At 43.8% G+C, this 21,535-nt stretch overlaps 1 protein-coding gene across 4 annotated transcripts in view; it reads left to right on the top strand.

Annotated features, from left to right (window-relative positions):
* The window catches only part of LOC142583405 (fasciclin-2-like), a 183,285-nt gene that overhangs the window by 92,381 nt on the left and 69,369 nt on the right, over positions 1-21,535 (top strand). For all 4 annotated transcript variants that reach the window (XM_075693855.1, XM_075693856.1, XM_075693859.1 and 1 more), the window contains exons 3-8: positions 2,360-2,508; positions 5,147-5,416; positions 9,699-9,817; positions 18,452-18,514; positions 19,307-19,403; positions 21,232-21,371. In XM_075693855.1, coding sequence (XP_075549970.1) covers positions 2,360-2,508; positions 5,147-5,416; positions 9,699-9,817; positions 18,452-18,514; positions 19,307-19,403; positions 21,232-21,371 — 838 coding nt within the window. The remainder of the gene's footprint in view (positions 1-2,359; positions 2,509-5,146; positions 5,417-9,698; positions 9,818-18,451; positions 18,515-19,306; positions 19,404-21,231; positions 21,372-21,535) is intronic.

Raw genomic sequence — 21,535 nt, 5'->3', positions numbered from 1 at the left:
TCTCCACTTGTCCCGTCTAGCATCCACAACAGAAATTCCTTCCCTCCGTTCTCCCATACCAGAGCCGGAGGATCGCGTGACGAATACGTCATGGGCCCCGCCTTCTCTCTCTCTCTCTTGCTGAGTGGTGCACTTCTGGTGATGGTCTCGCGCGTTAGCTGTTGCGTTTGTCTCCTTTCGCGCAGCGGCCGATTTTGTGCGCTCGGCACGAGTACACCTGATTAGCGGTACAACTCAGTGCCACAATCATAAGCACTGAAGCAGGTGCGAAAGAATCGAAGAGCATGATCGCGGCGCTGGATGTAGGCAGAAAATTCGCTCTCTGTGCAAGTGACTGCCCGATGTGGAAGATGCAGCAGAAGTACATATTTTGCTATGGTCCGAAGTAAAGAGAAAGCACGCAGACATTTGGTTTGTATGTTTTATTATTTTATAAATTTGTCTATTCAAGAAACAGATTAAAAAAATAACTGATGTTGCCGTGAATAATTCTCGGAGTTGTGTCACTATCAGTGATGTCACAGCCCGGCTATGTACAGTCGGCCAAAAAATTTTAGGGAGCAAGAGGTCTGACAAAAAAAAGCTGAATATCTCCGCCACCTCCAAACGCAGCATGGTATTCCCATTTCCAGTGTTTACTGATATATGCGAACAACATTGTGATGTGCGGTTTTACTGGCAGCTTTGAAAGGCTGCTCGTATATTTAGCATTTGCTGAGATCCTGTGGTCTGTAAACTTTTTTGGTCAACTGTATGTAGGGGCACTTGCGTGATTGACGTCGACTATCCGACTGGGAGCATGGTGCCCGCGAGGACGTAGGGCGTTTAATTTTGACATGTAAGCTCTTTGCATGGCACGTACTTGGCAGGCGTGTTCGATATTGGGGGCGAGCTCCACCACTGGAAAGGCTGGCGCTGCCTTCGGCGTGACGGGAAATTGGGGATGACATGGACACAGAGGCCGCTTCAGAAGCGCCAAGGCAAGCTGAAAATGAAAGTTTGAAGTCCCACCTGTGCAAAGGTTCTGATTAAGTGGGGAGGTTTTCCCGCTTCAGGTGTACACTTGACAACACTTGAAAGCACTATAATAGATATTGGCCACCTTTGAAGGCATGCAACATGGTAGGCAAAGCTTAGAAGCGGCAAGCAGTCATAGGCTACAACTCAGGTGTGCAGCAAGCACTTCCGCAAGGAAGATTTCTGCTACGGCGTTGGGGCTGAGATGTTCAATCTGTAGCAGGAAGTGTGCACTGAGGCCCTTGCCCGTGCGCGCTGCCCAGCTAATGTCATGCATCTTTGATCTATGAACTTGATGATGCTTGGTGCTGGCAAGTTCAGTAGAATGGAAAGCGAACAGTAAGAAGCACAATTAAAACAAAAAAGCATGGCATATGCTCACGTTTGTTAGCACCAAACAATGACTGTACTGGATTAAGAAAAATTAGCGGGAAATTGCTCACTGAGAAGACCGATAAACATACAGTGCGATGTAATATGAGAAATAACAATGACACGGCCAATAATCTAGAAGAAATGAAGAAAAAAAGGTTGAATCGTCACGATGGCGCATCACAAGTTGCCGTAGACGTTGAAGTTACAACGAAATTATTTTTGAACAGCTCTGATAGCGTCCACGCAACAGTGGTTGCTTATGTACTGTCAAATGCTCATATGCTGCGACCTAAAGCTCACGGCACGGTTGAAAACGCGCTCGCAGCAAAAGCGGAACATTGTGCGAAGACATGCACGCAGAGGCGCAATCGGTCGCTGCTATCACTGCATTGAGGCTTCATTCTGTTATTCTCAATTTGTTTATACAGACAGCCCACTACATATAAAAGCATATTTCACATAGTTTGCACTCGGTGATTGCCTACTTTTCACGCAAGGGTTCGGGGGACTCCATCGCGGCGACCGCGTGCAGTGGGCGTTCACTGTACGTATTCCGTAAAGATAGCATCTGTACACCATTATGTGCTTTCTGTTTGCCCAAGATTATTATTTTGACAGTAAAGCACTTCTGTCGTTTTGAGAGTACTTGCAGAAATGTCCAGGAGGGCTCCCGCATGGTGTTCTTATTGAGTGCCGACAGCCAAACCTATGAGGAGCGCGTCGCATTATCCCTCATACTACACAAGCAAGACGCTTCCGACAGATGGCAACTCCGTAAATCCTTGCCGCCAATAGTAGTGCACATTGTATGCACTGCGCTTGTGAGCTCGAAGTGGCCAGACCTGCGGAAGGTGCCCTTTCAAAGAGGCTGCTGTTGCTTCTGCTGCGTGCAGTACACGTTTACCATACCATTGGTTGTTGTATGATTGCATTGCTAAAATGTGCCTCTTCTCTCTCCTTGTTCCAGCCAAGAGAGCATACGAGTGGTGCCTACAGGCGAGAGCTACATCCTGTCCTTCGACAGCCCCTCCCCGCAGGACAGTGGCTCTTATACGTGCAGCGCCCTCTATGGGAAAACCATCCCTCTTTCCATCACAGTTCACATCACCTTTTACCGTGAGTGCCTCTTTTGCATGCCTAGCGGCTGAGCACGCAGGGGTTAGCCATGCTTTATGTGTACAGCCTGGAAATGGAATATATTACAAGAGCCTGTCAATTTCATGTCATTGGCACTTTTTCGACACTGAATTTTCAATAGACTGAGCCCTGCAAGTTGTCCGAATTTTCACCGTGGTTACTTGCTGAACCCTATGGGTGTGTATTATACTTCTCATCTTGCTTATCCTTATTTTTCACCCTACACCCTTTTTTTGTGATTGTAGGTGTAAATAAATTGCAATACTGTTTTGCATTTCAAAGCCTCCCGCAGGTCAATTGCTAAACGATGAATTCTGGCCAGTATTATGTTTTGCATTGAGTGTCGCTGCCAGATTGAGAGTAGCAAGTGCGTAGAAAGCAAAAAAGAAGGGAAGAAGTGCTTTCTGTAGTGAACCCATGGAGTTCCTTTTAATTACCTAGCAGAAAGAGTGGCTCTACAATGCTGTTGGATGCATGGAAATGCCAGCAAGTGGTAAATGACTTCTTATTGGTGTTTTTGATGGAGAGCCAGGACACATTGAACTTGCACCTGGTAAGTTTTGTTGAAAAGGGTACATTCTTTAAGACTATTGCAGCTTATGAAATGCTGTTTTTTTTCTCTCTATCATTATGCACCAACACTCTTTAAAACATAAGCGCTCAAGCTGTGGGTACCGTTTTAGTTAGCTTACCTTAACGAGAAGGTCACTGAGGCTGAAGGAAAGTTAATAAAGTACCGTATTTACTCTATCTAGGCCGGCCCCAATTCTAAGTCGATCCCCGAATGTCTGAAGCAAGAAAAAATAACAAAAACTTGCCTCGAATGTAGGCCGAACAAGAAAGTGAGGACAGCGCTCACAAAATAAAAACATTTATTTAATATGAACATACCGAGCTCACTCTGTGTTATCGTTGCTATAGCCCAGACCGCACGCACGCTTGCGGATGCGCGCCGATGCATGCGCATACACTGCAGCACAGCTCGCATGCATCTAATTGAGGCGCGATCTCGGTGAGCAGCTCCTCTCTGTTATAGCGCGCTTACCTTCCTTATCGCTGTGATCTCCTCATTGTGGCACACGAAAAAAGCGTCTCATCGATGCTGAATTCTTGTGCGGCTTGAACGTTTGGCGATGTCTCTACGGCTGGCACAACTTTTCGTTTGAAAGCGGCACTCTAGTGACATCGCCTGTTTGGTGCCATTACGATAACGTAACGCTATAGGGCCATGCCACGTGCCTATATGACTCAGGTTAAAATAGCCACGTCGCTCGTGTACTTCAGTTGGCTACTGGCACAGCTAGTAGCGGCTGTAATACTGACTTTTCTAGATAGCGCTAGCTATGTGCCATATTTATCATTTTCAATTACAAACTGGCATGTTTTTATTTTTATTTTTTTAAATCCTCGAACCTAAGCTGACCCAACAGTGTGGTATATGCTTCTATGAAAAAAAAACTTTAGGCCTAAATTTGAATAAATACGGTATACATCTGCTGCAAGTCCATTTTGATAATATTTTTGTTTCTTCATTTTCTTGTACTATGTGCGAGTGATCGCTACCACAAGATGTATCTCAGGAGTGCTAAAACTTGTTCTAAAGATTTTATTCCACTAAAGCGTTATTCAGAAAGCTGTGACCACGTTTTCAACCAAGCCACAATCAAGATAAGGCAAAAACACTTGTATCCTGGCATCTTCATGATGACTCGGCGCCTTTCAGGAAACCTTCATAGATTGTATACTAGGATACAACTGGAAAAAAAAAAGACAGCAGTTGGCAACCAAGGCACATGGACCGCGTGGGGTTGTTGCTCTGCCAACCAATCACAGAATCGCAACCGTTTCAAAATGGTGTCTTACTTGATACCTGTGGAGCGTCTGCTGTTCTTGAAGAGTATTTTTCATCGGTGGAAGCGATGAGGTGTGCAACAGACATGGACAAAGTGTATGGAGTGTGAGCATTTCACTCTTCAAAAGTCCGTGGTACTGTTTATTTCAGTGCTTACCCCATCTTACTCATGAAACTTCACTGTCAACTGAAGTAAAACTTGACAATAAATAGTTGCAGCAAAGGAAGCGTTTTATATCAGTTCAATAGAGAATTAGGCTTTCACCATTCCACTATAACAGGTGAGGGAAAACGTACAAAGTTACACGCTTATAATTTTATTTTTTTGGTTACCGCCCTATTTAGGTAACAGGGAAAGTTTGAAGTACAAACTATTTGCAGTCTCGGGAGGAACAGTGGCTGGTGGTTATGAGGACATGGGCGGGGCTTCATTGCAGACTTGAGTTGTGTTTGACTATAGTGCCAGATTCCTTGCACAGTAGTATTGTAGAAAGCTTTGTGTATTGAACCACCACTTCTTGCATTTGCTTGTAACACACTTGTCACACAATGGTTGAACAAGTGATGTTGCTGAACCCAACATTTCGACAAGAGGACCTACCTGTCTTTGTCATCGAACTGCTGTCAATCACTTCAAGTCTCTCCGTGTTACCGTGAAACCCTGCCTTGTCACGCAAGCACTTCCTGCGATGTTGTACCTTGCACTATACCCTCACCACCATTATGCAGAATTTCCTCCAGCGTTGGTCCCTTCTCTTGGTACAGATGACATCACCTGGGAGGACTGCCCCCAGAGCCAGCATCTGATTCTGGGCCAGCCAGGCAAGGTTCGGTGTCGCGTACGAGGCAACCCTGTGCCCTTGGTTAGCTGGCTAAAGGACCGCGAAGAGCTGGACCCCCAACGCTATGAGGGCAAGGAGGACGGCATCTCTGTGCAGACTGCACAGGACATTGATCGTGGAACCTATGTGGTATCGGCCATGGTCTCTGTCACGGGAAAGTTCCAGAAGCGCAACATCACTGTGGATGTCTACAGTAAGTGACCACATCACTCTCAATTGTGCTGTGATAATGCTAGTTTTTCAGCACTGCAATATCCTGAGCTCATTGGACTGCGCGATACTATAGTATGGTTTCACCTTGTTTCAGAAGTGCCACTTCCAAGGCTAGGATTCAGTAGTCATTATTGCCTGGTGTAGCTCGTAGTGTGTGCTTTTCATTATGTGTACTGCTGAAACAAATAATGTCGCATTCTTTCAAACTTAGTCAAGCAAGCCCCTCTGCACGTGTAATCACTGGTTCACTGGACACACAGTAGCATGGAACACCTACGTGTTACATTATATACTTGGAAATTGTGTGTTAGAGAAAGCTTGAGTATGTTTTAGAAACTTAGGCAAGGATGCAATCTGAAGTACATAGCACATCAACAGATATTTTAAAGATTCTGTGCAGGAATTAAACATGTTGTCTGTTGCTACTCTAGGCTTTCTGCAGTACTAGAGCAACATAGCAAGGCATTGAACCCACTGCAGCCATGGTTGGAGAGGGCTGAACATTTGAGTAAGGTGGTTCACTTGGAAATTCAACCCTGTGTTGCTCAAGCCACATGTTATGCCAGTGAGACTTTTTGATGACTGCTAAATGTGCTGATGATGTGCTGATGAAGTGACGGAACAGTTACTACTTTACCACTGTAGAACCTCATTGATGCATCCGCTATGCACGATTTCCCGGTGCCAACATTTATTAATTTAAAATACCTTACAGGCCCTATGGTAAGGGTGGTTACAAAATCAAGGCATAAAATTAAAAAAAAAAAGTTAGCAGCCTTCTGAAGTCCAGTACAAGAGATATGCCTCAATGCAGGGCTCATTAACATTACTACAAAGATCAAACCATGAAACAGGAAAAACTGAATAAAATGCCACAAAGGTACACTTCAAGGAAAGAACACGAGTAAAATTTAATGTAAGGCATTAATACTAGAAAGTAAAATACAGGAAAAATGAGCAGATCAAGGAGTACAATGCTTCAAGGGATATTTCAGGAAAAATACGCAGAAAAGCAAAAATATATACAGGGCATACAAGTGAACACATGGCTCGGCATAATATAACAATTCATAAGAGCGAGATAGCAATGCATCAATACAAATCGCAAGAAGTTCGAAGCACATTGCCAAGTGCAAGAAACAAGATAAAAGGGATGTGTAATTGCTATTATGAAAAAATGCTCGTGTAGGAGATGACAATTTTTCTTGATCGGACTCGGAAGCAATGTGATCAGGTAGATTGTTCCACAAGCGAATGGCTGTAGGGAGTGCGGAAAAGTTAAAAGCATGTGTCGGGGGGGTACCGTACATACGTGCAAAACTTAAGTTGTTATTTATTCGGCGAGACATGTTTGAGGCGATCTGGATATGCAGTGTAGATCGTGTGGCATTATAAACATGTTTGTGAAACAAGAATAACAGAGCGATATTACGGCGAAGAACCAAAGGCTGGAGGGCATGATCGAGTTTGATTTGCATTACGCTGGAGTGGTGGCTATAATTACGTGAGATGAAACGGTCAGCTCGGTTCTGGACTGTTTCAAGCATGTCGATTAAGTAAGTAGGATGTGGGGACCAAATGGATGATGCATACTCGAGCTGTGGACGAACAAATGTTTGATAGGCGAATTTGCGGATGTGGAAGGTGAATTACCCAGATTACGATGTAGGTAACCTAATGTCTTCGAAGCTTTTGCACAGATGGCTGCAATGTGATCTGTCCAGGAGAGGGTTTCGGTTAGGTGAACACCCAAATATTTATGATACTGCATGTAACAATTCTTTATTATTGACGTTGTATGAAAAATGTGAGTCGTCACGCTTACAACTAAAAGAAATTACCTGAAATTTTGATACGTTTAAAGCCATTAACCAGGTGTTACACCAATTATGAATTAGTTTGCAGGTCGTCAGTACTGTTAATTAATCTGTAAATAATGCCGTCGTCAGCGAAAATACGTAAGCGAGAAGAAACATTAAGTGGCAAATCAGTTATGTAAATTAGGAAGAGAAAGGGCCCAGAATGCTGCCCTGAGTCACACTGTAAGTAACGTAAGAGGGAGAGGAAACAATATTGTTAACTACTGTGAACTGTTGACGATCCGAAAGAAAATTACGCAGCCATGTTATAAAGTGAAGGAATCAATTCGAAGTGCAGTTAATTTTGCAATAAGGCCATAATGGGCTATACGATCAAATGCTTTGGAAAAGTCAAGGAAAATGCAATCGGTCTGCTCGTTATTGTTCATGTAAAGGTGCAGGTCAGTCGTTAATTCGAGTAACTGTGTGTCACATGATAATCCTTTCCTGAAACCATGTTGATGGTGAAAAAACACTATTGGACTCTAGGTGATTATAAATATGAGAAGCAATTATATGTTCGAGCATCTTGCAGCAAATGCAGGTCATTGAAATTGGATGGAATTTTGCGGGGAGTTTTTATTCCCAGTATTAAATATTGGTATGATTTTGGCCATCTTCCAGTCATTTGGCAGCTCTCCCGATGACAAAGCCTGCTTGAATATATGGTACAGAATGTTACTGGATGTAGAAATGGTATTTTTTAATATCTTGGAACTAATATTATCAACACTAGATGAAGTAGATAACTTGAGATTGTTAATGAGACATGCAATTCCCTCCACCGAGATTTCAGTACTTTCCATGAATTGCCATTCATAATCAGCAACATCAGGTATATGATCCTCGTGGCTGAAAATTGATGAAAAAAAAAAACGTTTTAAAAGCAGAGGACCATTCATTGTCAGAGAGGGGAGTATTTGTCTCACTATGTAAAGCTATACGTTTAGTCGCGGTCAGGTGATATAACTCGCCAAAACGTTTTCGGATGCGAGTGCAAGAGAGAAGGTAAATCTGCGGAGAAATATTTATTTTTAGCTGCAGTTAAGGCAGAACAGTACATTTTTAAGCAAAGCCTGTACCTATCCAAAGAAGGAGCATTATGGATGCATTTAGCGGTATTGTACAGACGTTTCTTTTTATTCCTGAGCTTACGTAGGGGCATTATTAAACCTAGGATTAGATTTGTCATTTGTTATCAAGATCAATGGGATATATTTGTTAATTAGAGCAGACATTTTATTCTTTAAGCATACCCAGTTATCTTCCACCAATTGAGAACAAAAAAACATTACCCTATTGAGTTACGCTTACTTTTTGCCAGTTCATACGTTCCTGGAAAACACGACCTTTCGGCACCAATTTTCAATCAGTCGGCAAACTGCGATTGCATTATACGTTTTCTGGCCACAAGATGCCATGTTAACAAGCAAATTCGCAAGGCGCACACTATTGAGAACAGTAGCTGCCCGCTGCATCGGCTTTTGCGCAACACTCACCCGCCCATCTTACGTGAAAAGGCCGGCGCACACTCAGTTTCTTATTCTGGTAGCAGCAACTCTCCTCCCGGGTAGGGCCATTGCATTCACAGCTGTCGCCACCAAATGTAGTATGATAAGCACCTTCACGTATCTGTTTTACAGCGTGTGGGGCGTAGTGCCGCTGGTAGCATGCTGCACGCTTTTAGTGGGCGATAATGCGAACGCGCCGCTGTGCAGGCAGCCTGATGCTAGTGTCATATTTCGCTTCGTTTCGGTCCCCGTGCTAAAACAATATGCAACAGGAAAACAAAATGTACCTCAAGCCGTCATTCCCCTCCTCCCCCGTTCGATGCACGTCTCGTGCACAAGGATTCGCATTACGTAGATGCCAACTACAGTTGAGTCCGTCAACTTTTTTAGTCACTTGGGATCGTACTTCTTCTATTAGTACATCTTTTCTTGCGTTTTTTTCTCGTGCATAACATTGTTAAAGACAAAAGTATATAATCGGTTCATTTTACATGTCCCTACCTATAGGGCAAGAATTTTGAGAGTAACAAATTTCAGATGCTAAGGGCTGCCCAACAAGGGATGTAGATGGATAGGGCTTTCTGTAACATTAAGAGGAAGACTGTAGAATGGATAAGAGAGGAAATGTGTGCGAGTTGACAATCTTGCTGAGATTAAGAGGAAGGGGAGCAGATAACAGGTGTGGCCTAGTGTAGTAAAATGGGTGTCGAGAGAAGCAAAACGCAGTTGAGGGCAGCAGGGGATTGCGGGGTGCGATGAGAGTTCAAAATTTGCAGGAGTGGGACACTTGTTGATGCAAGGCAGTGGTAAATAGTAATTGTGAGAGATGCCTCCTCCCTGCAGTGTACAGTGCACACGAGATGGGCTGATGGGGATGGTGATTCACTTTCAGCACAACCAAAAATTTCACCGACGGTGCCAGACTCTAGTGAGCTTGTTGAGGGGTCTCCAGGCAGCCTGAAGTGTTCTGCCGAGGGCTACCCACCGCCTCTTTTCTACTGGTTTGACCAGGTAAGCTCTTACTTCCTTCCTCTTACCTGCCCATGTGGCCAAGTGGTGTTCTTTTACCGTGCACGAGTCTTGGACATATAGACAGGGCTGCATGTAATACATGGATAAAGGAGATGGACACTTCCGAAAACACGTGGAGGCTTCTGACTGTATTCCTGAAAATCAAACAGGCGTATTTTGTTATGCTACATCTATCACACCTGTGCTGCACGAACGTCAGCAATGTCCCTAATTGCAGTTGTACGAGGTTTGCTTAGTGTGTTTATACTATTTGCGTATACCGTATTTACTCGCCTAATGATCGCACTTTTTTCAAGCTGAACGCTCCGAACGCGATTATTTTTCTTCTCGTGAGTACATTACGCACATTGAAACAGTTTCTTCCGTATCAGTAATGAATAATATTGTTAATATCGGCAAGTTTGCGACACTAATGTAGCCATGTCCACTTTGAGGGGAGAGAAACAGAGATGGGCGCGCTTAGCTGCCAGTGACATAGAAACACATGGCGGGTATGCTGCAGAAATTGCGACATTTGTCTTCACTGCTATCCTAATACGGCACTTTTCCGCTAAGGGTGGGCGAATATCTTAGCTGCGTTACAAGGCGTATGAATAGGGCACACTTCTAACATATCAGTGTAAATGTGGCCACTATCGTTGCCTCTCGCGATTTGTTGCATTGCCCACGAGTGCAGACGAGAAGAATCGAAAGGCGCCCTTTATGTTCTTGTTGTTGACCAAAACCATTATGAAGCCTACAAATAATAAAGCTGAGGCAAGTTTGGTTGTAGCTGCTTTTTTTTTTTCATGGAAGTGCGGAAAGTGATAAAAGGAATGAAATGGGGCATCTGCTTAAAGATGCTGGGTGCGTGCAGACCACTTGGTATGTCTATATAAGAGTCGTTTGCGTAGCATTCGACAGATGGTCAGCGCAATCATCATTAGCTAGACTTGGCACACGACATATCCCTGCGACAAGTTCAGGGTGCGATCATTACGCGAATGCCATCATTATGCGAGTAAATACGGTATTTGTGTTCATTATTTATGTAGCTATGCAAGTGAGACAAGCCAGTGTTGCGTACGTCTCCGTGGAGCTTGACATTGAAGTCATCAAAATTTCAAGGAATTGATCACTGCAGGTGGTCGCTGCATTTTGTTTGAATGCTGTTTTATGGACGCGGTGGCGTGCAAAAAGGTTGCCACAAAGTGTCTGTACTTAGTTGTGAAGCCTATAAGAACTGCAATACAGTCAACTTCCGTTAATTCGACCGTGATGGGACCGAAAAAGTTGACCTAATTATCTGGTGGGTCCAATTAAACAAGATGCTGAGAAAAAAATGTCAAAACACGCTGCTGATTCATTTCATTTCGCAGTATTTTACAGATGCTAACGCTCCCCTGAATCAAACCAAAACAGAAAACTAACGTAGAAATGATATTGCACTTAAACAAAGCAGAAATCTAACACGCACCTGATTTTTTAGCAAGAAAAGTGAGCAAGGGTTTGATGTGTTTCACAGCAGCGGTCACTTTTCTAAAGTCGGCTCCGTCGCACGGTATTTAAAGTCTGTTTCGCCGCAATGCGGTGAAGCACTCGGATGCTGCGAAGGCGCTTTTGATGTTGTGTCCGATTGTCACCGCGCAGGCAGCTTTCACGAAAAAGAAAAGGAATGTGTTAGAATTGGGTAAATATTGTAATAAGACATTGTGAGCTATGGTTGTCACTTCAAAATCTTCCTAGGGGCAGGCAGAAAATAGGTGTTGTTGACGGAAGATGACGTGTGTTCAGCACATTCACTGTTCCTTAAGCTCCGCCGAGACAGATTCTGCCATTAAAGGGGTCGCTGTTGGGTTCCTCTAGGGGTCGGGCACGTGCGTGCTGACTCGTCAAGTTTCAATTGTTCGACGAAGGCCAAATTTAGGATAGAAATACAGTAAAACCTCCCTAATTGGATTTCCGTGTGGATGCTACGAGAGTTCGAATTATGCAAAATTCAAACTAGTGAAAGTCAGAAAAAAATTTTGCCGTTAAGGCGCTTATATAGTTCGCCGTAGCGTGAGGTAATGCCGGAAGAAGTAAAGAAAGCCTTGGGAGCTATGCAAAGGGGGAAGGCAGCTGGGGAGGATCAGGTAACAGCAGATTTGTTGAAGGATGGTGGGCAGATTGTTCTAGGGAAACTGGCCACCCTGTATGCGCAATGCCTCATGACCTCGAGTGTACCGGAATCTTGGAAGAACGCTAACGTAATCCTAATCCATAAGAAAGGAGACGCCAAAGACTTGGAAAATTATAGACCGATCAGCTTACTGTCAGTTGCCCACAAACTATTTACTAAGATAATCGCAAATAGAATCAGGAACACCTTAGACTTCTGTCAAGCAAAGGACCAGGCAGGATTCCGTAAAGGCTACTCAACAATAGACCATATTCACACTATCAAACAGGTGATAGAGAAATGTGTGGAATATAACCAACCCTTATATATAGCTTTCATTGATTACGAGAAAGCGTTTGATTCTGCTGAAACCTCAGCAGTCGTGGAGGCATTACGGAATCAGGGTGTAGACGAGCCGTATGTAAAAATACTTAAAGATATCTATAGCTGCTCCACAGCCACCGTAGTCCTCCATAAAGAAAGCAACAAAATCCCAATAAAGAAAGGTGTCAGGCAAGGAGATACGATCTCTCTAATGCTATTCACAGCGTGTTTACAGGAGGTATTCAGAGACCTGGATTGGGAAGAATTGGGGATAAAAGTTAATGGAGAATACCTTAGTAACTTGCGATTCGCGATGATATTGCCTTGCTTAGTAACTCAGGGGACCAATTGCAACGCATGCTCACTGACCTGGAGAGGCAAAGCAGAAGAGTGGCTCTAAATATTAATCTGCAGAAAACTAAAGTAATGTTTAACAGTCTCCGAAGAGAACAGCAATTTACAATAGGTAGCGAGGCACTGAAAGTGGTAAGGGAATGCATCTACTAGGGCAGGTACTGACGGCGGATCAGGTTCATGAGACGGAAATAATCAGAAGAATTAGAATGGGCTGGGGTGCGTTTGGCAGGCATTCTCAAATCATGAACAGCAGGTTGCCATTATGCCTCAATAGAAAAGTGTATGATAGCTGTGTCTTACCAGTACTCACCTATGGGGCAGAAACCTGGAGGCTTACGAAAAAGGGTTCTACTTAAATTAAGGACGACGCACCGAGCTATAGAAAGAAGAATGATAGGTGTAACGTTAAGGGATAAGAAAAGAGCAGATTGGGTGAGGGAACAAACGCGAGTTAATGACATCTTAATTGAAATCAAGAAAAAGAAATGGGGGGCATGGGCAGGACATGTAATGAGGAGAGAAGATAACCAATGGTCATTAAGGCCCATCTTTCTGCCGCCCCCTGCTACGCTTCCCTTCCCTTGGAATCGAGAAGTTTGCAGGGACGACATGGCCACAATTAGTACATGAACAGGGTTGTTGGAGAAGTATGGGAGAGGCCTTTGCCCTGCAGTGGGCGTAACCAGGCTGATGATGATGATGATGATGATGAGCGTGAGCGAGCATGCGCACACGCTACATCACCTTCGCGAGAACAACGTCTATAGTTCGAAGCACTGTCGCAACCAACGTAACTGCACACCCAGACGTCGAGATGGCTCTTGCTCCATCTGCGCGTTAGTCACGCCAACTGTGCCGACCCACAATGCATCGCGCGGGAAAAAAAAAGGTGCCCATGCTGCTTTGATGACGGTCACAGGCAGCTGTTCAAAGCAGCGCGCGGGTTGGGGATCTTTCTGCATGTGCTCCAACGAGAATAGCCGACGGCACATGAGTCGCCATCTAGCGGGTACGGCATTTTTGCTGGTGCAGCGCAAGCACCATAGCATGGCTGGCCTGTACACGACGCGCACCAATGCTCGCTGCAGGAACGAGAGCTGTTGAGCTCTAAAATGCACTCTCGAAACGCATCACCACCCGCCGTGACGTTGGTCTTCGTTGTACTTTCCTAGATGCACCGGCTCCATGCCGGTGAATTCCACTATACACATATGGGTGGCGTCCAAACACGTATCCTAGACGAAGAGGAAAACGAACTGAAAGGGGAAGCGGCATTAAATTACATCTGAAAAATAACAGCCGAATCCTTCCTAGGCAATGACAAGCTTGTATTTGGAGAAAAAGAGCATGAAAGAGAACCAGATGGAAAAGCACCTGATGCTGGCAAATTTCAACTGGAAAATTCCTAAGCGCACAGTGACAGGGCTAGACGAGGTTCCCGTTAGGATGATTAATGAACTAGACCAAGAAGTAGGGAAGCTCTGGTGAAAACAGTGGGAAAAACTTTAAAAGATAGACGAATAGCAGACAGTTGGCGAAAAAAGAGAATCAGTTTAACTTATAAAGGTAAGGGGCAGAGAGCTAGACTTCACTCGTATAGACCATTGACCATTACATCAATATTATACAGGTTAGCAATGCAGGCAATCAAATTAAAGCTGCAAGCATGGGCAGACAATAATGGCATTTTGGGAGAACTTCGGAATGTCCTCAGAATAGGTAGGATTTGGATGATAAGTTATTTGTTCTTACTCAGTGTATTGAAATATCACGACTAGAAAGCAGACCATTACACGTTGTCTTTTTAGACATTACAGGAGCATATTGTCACGTGGTCGTGACGTCAAAGAACACAGTAGCAATACTGTGAAAGGCAAAAACTAGCTTTTATTGGGCGAACCTGTGCCCACAAAACAGGCTACACTTAAAGCACAACGAGAGCGGCGAACACAGTCGGCGATCGTCGTAAATCTGACCAGCGGGTTAAGCGCGTCGGCTTTTATAGAGCAGTCGTCGAATGTTCCCGACTAATCGTTCGGACCCGCGTGCCTTCCACAAAGTTCTACACCATTCGCATTACGCGATGAAATCAGATAACACAAGGTTCGGCGACAACAGACGGCCGGGTAGAAGCATCGATAACTTTCCAGAAACGTCGGATACATGCAGGCGCGTCCCTCGCTGTGCGATTACAGTTGTTAAGCGGCGAAACGTGGTCACTCGATAAAGATAAGTACACGTGTCAATATGACAATGTAGACCGCAACATTTTGTGGAATATTCTGGAAGGGGAGGGCTTAGGCGACGATTGTCTACAGCTTTTGAGAGAGATTTACCTAGAAAATACCGTTTGCATTGAATGGGAAGGGATGAGGAGCAAGGAGAAAGTTCATATCAATAAGGGACTGAGGCAAGGGTGCCCTTTATCCCCGCTGCTGTTTATGATGTACATGGTGAGGATGGAGAGGGTGATTGATTCACAGTGGAGGAAAAGAACTAGGAAGCTTACCAGCAGGTATGCGGCCTGTAAGGTGGGCAACACAGCAACCAAGAATGTCAAGCGCAAAGTCAGAGAGGCCGAAATGATCTCATGGATGGCGGCAAAGGAAAATAAACCTGCCATGAGTAACTACTTAAGAGGAAAAAAACGAAATCAGTAAAGAAACAATCTGTGATAACGCAAAGGGAAGCTCATTACTTTTCGAAGCGAGATCTGGATGCCTTAGAACACGCACCTATAAAGCGAGATATAAGGAAGAAGTAGCATGTATTTGCTGCGGTAAAGCTAGGGAAACGATGGAGCATGGTTTATTAAAATGCGAAGACATCTACCCAGCGGTCGATTTAGGCACCACTGGCCTCCTTGGAGCCCTTGGGTTCAGCCAGAGCAGGGGGAAAGTAAACATGTCCGCAATATGCGATTGGAAGATTGGTGGAAGAAAAGTAGGGAAACGACAAAAAACGGAGACGTACAAAACAAAGTTCACTAGAAGGTCGGAAAATTCATCATGTTTCTTTTTTCTTTCCTTTTTTTTCATTTTTATCCTAGGTAGGACATTAGGCAAGAGCTTAGTGGCGCAACCCATCGCCCCGTTCCAATGGGGACGCTCATAAAATCCATCCATCCAGCCAGCGATGCTTTGCTTTGAGTAATAGCCACGACTCTCAAAGGTTGTGCTTTTTGGTACTGTGAGCGCCGATAAATGTCATGGCCACTGTGTTATTGGCATTACCTGGTGCCACTTCTCAGCAGAAGACCTCGTAGATCAAGAGCATAGCCTCCAAGATGTAACACGAAAAAAAAGTAAAGAAAAAAACGAAGTTTTGCCTGAAAGGCAAAGCATCAATTGCGATTGCAAATTAGAAGGCAGCCGTATTAATTAAGGATAGTAACTGTTGTCGGCAGCATCCACTTGTAAAAAATCGCATGATAAATAAAATAGTAAGTATGGTGTCAGCGCTCACAGCAAACACAAACACATCACAGCCGATGACTACGGACACTCGCTGTCAAAACGCTGGCATAAGAAAACGTGCCAATAGCAGCGACCGAATTGACACTCATGCTGTTAATCACGTCAATGCAAAGTGAGCGCCGAGAACACGCAGCATGCACAAAGCTACGAAGCACTGGCGCAATTGGACTGACCCCAACGCAGAGCGCTCTCAAGATAAGACCATGCGCAGCTGCCACATGCGCAGTTGCAGCCAGAGGGAACCAGCCCCCCCTCCCGGCCCCCTCGGTACCAGGCAACGTTGGGCGCTTTGCACGCGAGTGAAGATGGTGCGCTTCCTCTTCGCATTCATCCCTTTCGCGTGGGCGAAATAGAGCTGAAGTTCGTCGGCTCCCCTCGCACGCTTTCATTCGCACATACGGCGTAGGGCGCACAGCGGCATTATTATCGCCCTTGGACTTTATACGGAACCTCACGGTGACGCCGAAGCCCGTGTCGATGGCAGAAATGTGCTTGGAGTGTCCGTATAATTGCGCTCGCAATAACTAAACAAATAAAAAAACATGCTGTGCCGCGCCTGCATTTTTATCTTGAAGGTCTTGAGAGAGCGAGAGAATCGACCTGCTACAGACGGCTGCGGATGGAAAGAGCAAAGCTGCGCAGCGACAGTTGTCGCCAACGTGCTCCCACACGCTAGCATTCTCCCCATCCATGATGGCACGAAGGTGGAATTATCGGTGGCAGTGCAGATTTCGGTGTGAATTCGTGGGATGAGTTACATATTGTTTTCAATACATCGTTTGATGGACTGCGGTGGCTACTTCAAATTATCCAAAATTTCAAATTAACGAGTTGGGAATTAATGAGCTTTTACTGTAATGAAAGTTTGGGTTTATAAGAATGTATGGGCACTGGCTGGGATCGAATCAAATTAACCTGAGTCGATTAGAATGTCTTGAGATGCTGGTTGGTTCGTTCTAATGACCGATTGCTAAATGCGCAATATTAGGGAAATAGGACACCACACAAGAAGAGGCATACAGAAAGATGGAGTGCAGACTACCAACTGGTTTATTGCAGTGTTGGGTGTTAATGTTTTGCACATTTAGCACTCAGTCATTAACCTGAATGCCGTTAAAGGATATCTAATAAGACTTCATATTGGACTAAGCGTATGATTTCTAACAAGAAAAGTGGCACAAAGAAAGGAAAGGGAACAGATGAAGTAAACATAAAGTAAAATTAAAATAGACTTTCTTAGGGCCTAATTGGCACATACTTGACATGGTAAGTTCAAACACACAGCGCACGAAGAGCAAGACAAACAGGATAAGTGCTACTTTCAACTGTTTTCATGACGACATTATGGAATAAAACAGTTGAGAGTAGCATTTGTTTCCGGTTCATTTTTGTTTTTTGGTGTGCATGTTTGCATTCGCTTACTATGTCATCAAGTAAGAGACACAAAGTTATTTCCAGTTCTCTTCATTATCTTCCTGTTTGTCACAGTGTTCTCATTGTAAATCCCGAATGTTCCTGGCAGCAAGAACATTTCATGGCTCTGAAAGTAAACGTGATCACATTGACAGCATGGCTAAATTAAAAAGCATGATTGCAAGGCAAGTTGCATATGCTCACATCTTGCAGATAATGTTGCCTTTTGTCTTCACAGTGATGCAAAAAGGTGGATGTATTCGCAGACAATCACTTTCAGCGATGCTATCCCTTTTGCATTACTTACTGCTCACCCAGCCAGTCAGCTCATCTGGTTTCGCTCAACCAGCCAATAAGTGCGAACTGAAAGTGACATTGCTGAAACTGATCGTTCAAGAGTACGTCCAGTGGTTTAGAGTTTCTGCATGGTAGAAAACTTGCACGTGCCAGTGATGCTATAATTTAGTTGAATGCAGTTGGGTGCAATGTTAAAGAAAAATCGAGACAATTAGTAGAAGACTTTTTAAAAGCTCCCAGTCGAGTTGGCTTATAGCTTGCCCACTTTTTGTCATTATTTTTCACAGTGAAAAGAAGGTAATTGAGGTTGAAAGATCTGCATAAAGATTGTTTGTATATTGGCTTTCTTTGGTTATGAAATGTCTGATCTTCTGGCATCTGTTTATCACTTATGTTAGTATACTGCTGCAGTTTCCCATCTTGCTCAGTGTTTTGTGCATTTCCTGATGGGTTGCCCGATGTGGCAGTGGTTTTGATCGTTAATGCATTCTACATATTGTAGCATTTAAACAGATAGCACTGTTCGCTTCAGTTTCTATATAGATGTGTGACGTCTTGGTCATGTGTACTGTACAAACAGACCTTCTCCTGCAATTATTGTTTCAGGCCAACCGCAACCTGAGTACAGTGAATGGATTTCAAGTGGATCCAAAGGCTGGCCTTCTTCAGGTATCAATTTCAATCTCCCGTCCTCTCTCTTTTTTCGTGTGTGTGCATAATTTGAACCTCTGCAACTAGCAATAAGCTCTGACATATAGAATGTTGCACCAGGTACACAGCACATCTGATTAAGCCACTGACTTAAATAGGAGAGCAGTACTGAGTCCTAGAATCCCTAATATTTTTATTCAGTTCGTTGCAAGCTGTATTGAAACGGGGTAAAGACAGTTTTATCTGTAGTTCCTAAAAATGTTGGTTTCTTTTCCTTGAACACAGCTCTCGGATATTTCAAAAATTTCTTTATTCTTGTGTTTGTTGTCTGTACATATCCTGCGTGCAACGCTAGGTCCTTTAATTTCAATTTAGCTGTAATGCCATTTTTGTGAATTTTCACTATCAGTGAAAATTCACATATATTAATGTAATGAAGGACTTATGGCCATTAACCTTCGACGGTGGCTAAGTGGCTGACATTGTGCTGCCGAGAATGAGGCCACGGGTTGGATCACATCTGCGGCGGTTTCATTTCGTTGGGGGCAGCACGCAAAAAACGCTCCTGTACGGTGAACATTAAAGAACCCGAAGTGGTCAAAATTAATCCTGAGCACCCTGCTACAATTGGGGGGGCGCCTATAATTGTGGGTACATGTCATATACCCATATTTGTTGTATTGGAATTTCACTATATGCAGCATCAGTACTTTTTCTTCTGCGCTGTCGCATTTCCCATGTGTACAGCTCTTGCGCACAGTGTGCCGCAAGGTATGCAGCTGTGGAGTGACCGGGGGACTTGCATTGCAGGTGACAAGTGTGAGGAGAGAGGACGAAGGAACGTACCGCTGCCAAGCTTTGAACCCGGCTGGCACAGACTCCCGCGAGATAGCTGTTGCCATCATCGGTAAGTAGGCCTCACATACTGCAGGAGAAGTGCCTTAGGGAGGTGATTGCTTCTACGGTTCGGTGGCTGTGGTGTCGTGCTGCAGAAATGTGAAGTCGCAGGCTCAATTTACTGGTACATTTAGGTTTTGGCGGTCAGAATAATTGATTTTGTTGTCCTACTTCTTGGTCCTGTCATTTGGTGCTGCTATGTCGTCTATGACAGTGCTGCACCAACTGTCCTGCACTTCTGCACTTTGATGACAACATAATGCTCGTTTCTTTTGTTTTTTAAATCTTTTTCATTTATTTCAGACTTTCTTGAAGAATTATCTGTGAGAAATAGCATTGTTCCACCCTCCTAGGTGCATTTCTGAAGAGGCAGAAATGGCCCGTATGAGAAATCGCAATGTCAGCGTAGCTAATCAAAATGACTCGTTAAATTTTTAATTATTTGCTTTAGGGCACACAATACAATGGCTAAATTGAAATACTTTAGTGTTCTTGTTAATAGTTTTGTTTCCCAAATGCATGCACCAAGCAGTTCAGGATGATCTTAACTGTAATGTAAATGCACTTTTTAACAGATTTTCAGGACAGCTACAGTTGGCTTCCGTTAACTCATTAATTCAAGATTGAGTTATCTGGCAAGATGCCAACTAAACAAGATTCCAAAAGAACGTTTGGCAGCTTGGTACACTCCTGTAGCATACGAAAGTGAAAGCCTGCTGGCACACTTGGTAATGCTCCATCTTGCATTCTCGTGTTGCTGCTTTCACAGTTCGCTTTCTTCAGCTCGTTTTCAGCGCTTAGCTGCGGCTTCGCGCACTCGTTTAGCAAGGTCATACTCATGCCAGCGACGTTTCTCTTTGACTTTACGTTGCATCCTCTCAGCAGGGAATTGAAACTTATGCTTTTCTATGTATTGTGGGGGTGATTTCAGTGAATGCATGCACTGTTTGCTTCACTTTGCTGAGCACTTGTAGCCTCAGCCTTACAGGGGTGTGAGCCATTGAGAAGGTCACATGGCTTTTTTTTTTTTTTTCCATACCACGTGACTGTACGCCGTGTTTCTGTACATTGTATGCATGATTGCAATGAATGTATGCACTGTATGCACTGTAACTTTACAAAGTTTAACTCTGCACCAAAAACACATCACATTTCTGCAAACTGCATTGGTTAAAGTGTTTCAAGCAAACAAATTTTACATAAATATTTACAGCTTAGGTGAATTTGTTACATTTACAAGGGTTTTGCAAAAGTACTACTCGCGTATTAATGATATTTGGCAGAGCGGGACGCAACACACCGATCTTGTCCGCCTTAGATGTGTTATGTGCAGTTTAGAATATTGCAGTATCATTTTTCATTGCCAAGTTAGAGTTATAATTGTGAGTTTTATTTTCTAAATTTCGGAAATTTCAGTATTTATTGAAAGATTGATAGCCTAAATAAAAAAAATCAGTTTCCTGCAGTCCCTAGAATTTGACTTTTTCTTTTAAATGCGACAAACCTCATCAAATTTGGGGATATGGTTGTTGGAAAAAATTCTCTCTATTCTCATGTATTTGGTAAGGCTTTCTCTTAATGTTTTGGCCCTCCACTAAGCTGCCTTTCATAAGTCTATCGCGTCGCGATTTTAAACCACAAGAGTCAATTAATCAGTCAATCGATAGCAACTGATTCAGCGCTTGCTTTTCCTTTCCGATTCTTCCAGTGAGATCTTATTTTAGCCTATTCAGTCTGACTCCCATCTACGTCTGTGTACCTTGTTTGACTGTGGGCACCTTACTGCATTAATCCTTCATTGGCATGCATGGTGTAACAAGTTTTCTATCCGATTTCAGTGAAGCCTAGAATTACGGAATTCCAGAATGCGACAGTGTCGGTCGGAGAAGAGGTGAAACTTGAATGCCGTGCGCATGGAAAGCCCATACCGGACATGAAGATCCGTCGGGACGGAAACACTCACTTCCTTCTGGACCAGGTAAGCATTAACATTGTAATCCCCATTTAAGTGAATCTGCTGATTAATATTGCAACTAACTGCACAAGTTAGCACTCCTTGGCTCAATATAAAGTCTTTATAGTGTAGCTGTCAGTGTCTGTCGGAACTAGAATAACATTTTCACTGATTCACATGGTGATCTT

The sequence above is a fragment of the Dermacentor variabilis genome, chromosome 5 (genome assembly GCF_050947875.1).
Source record: "Dermacentor variabilis isolate Ectoservices chromosome 5, ASM5094787v1, whole genome shotgun sequence".
Classification (NCBI taxonomy): Eukaryota; Metazoa; Arthropoda; class Arachnida; order Ixodida; family Ixodidae; genus Dermacentor; species Dermacentor variabilis.
This window is presented reverse-complemented; position numbering and strand designations above follow the sequence as displayed.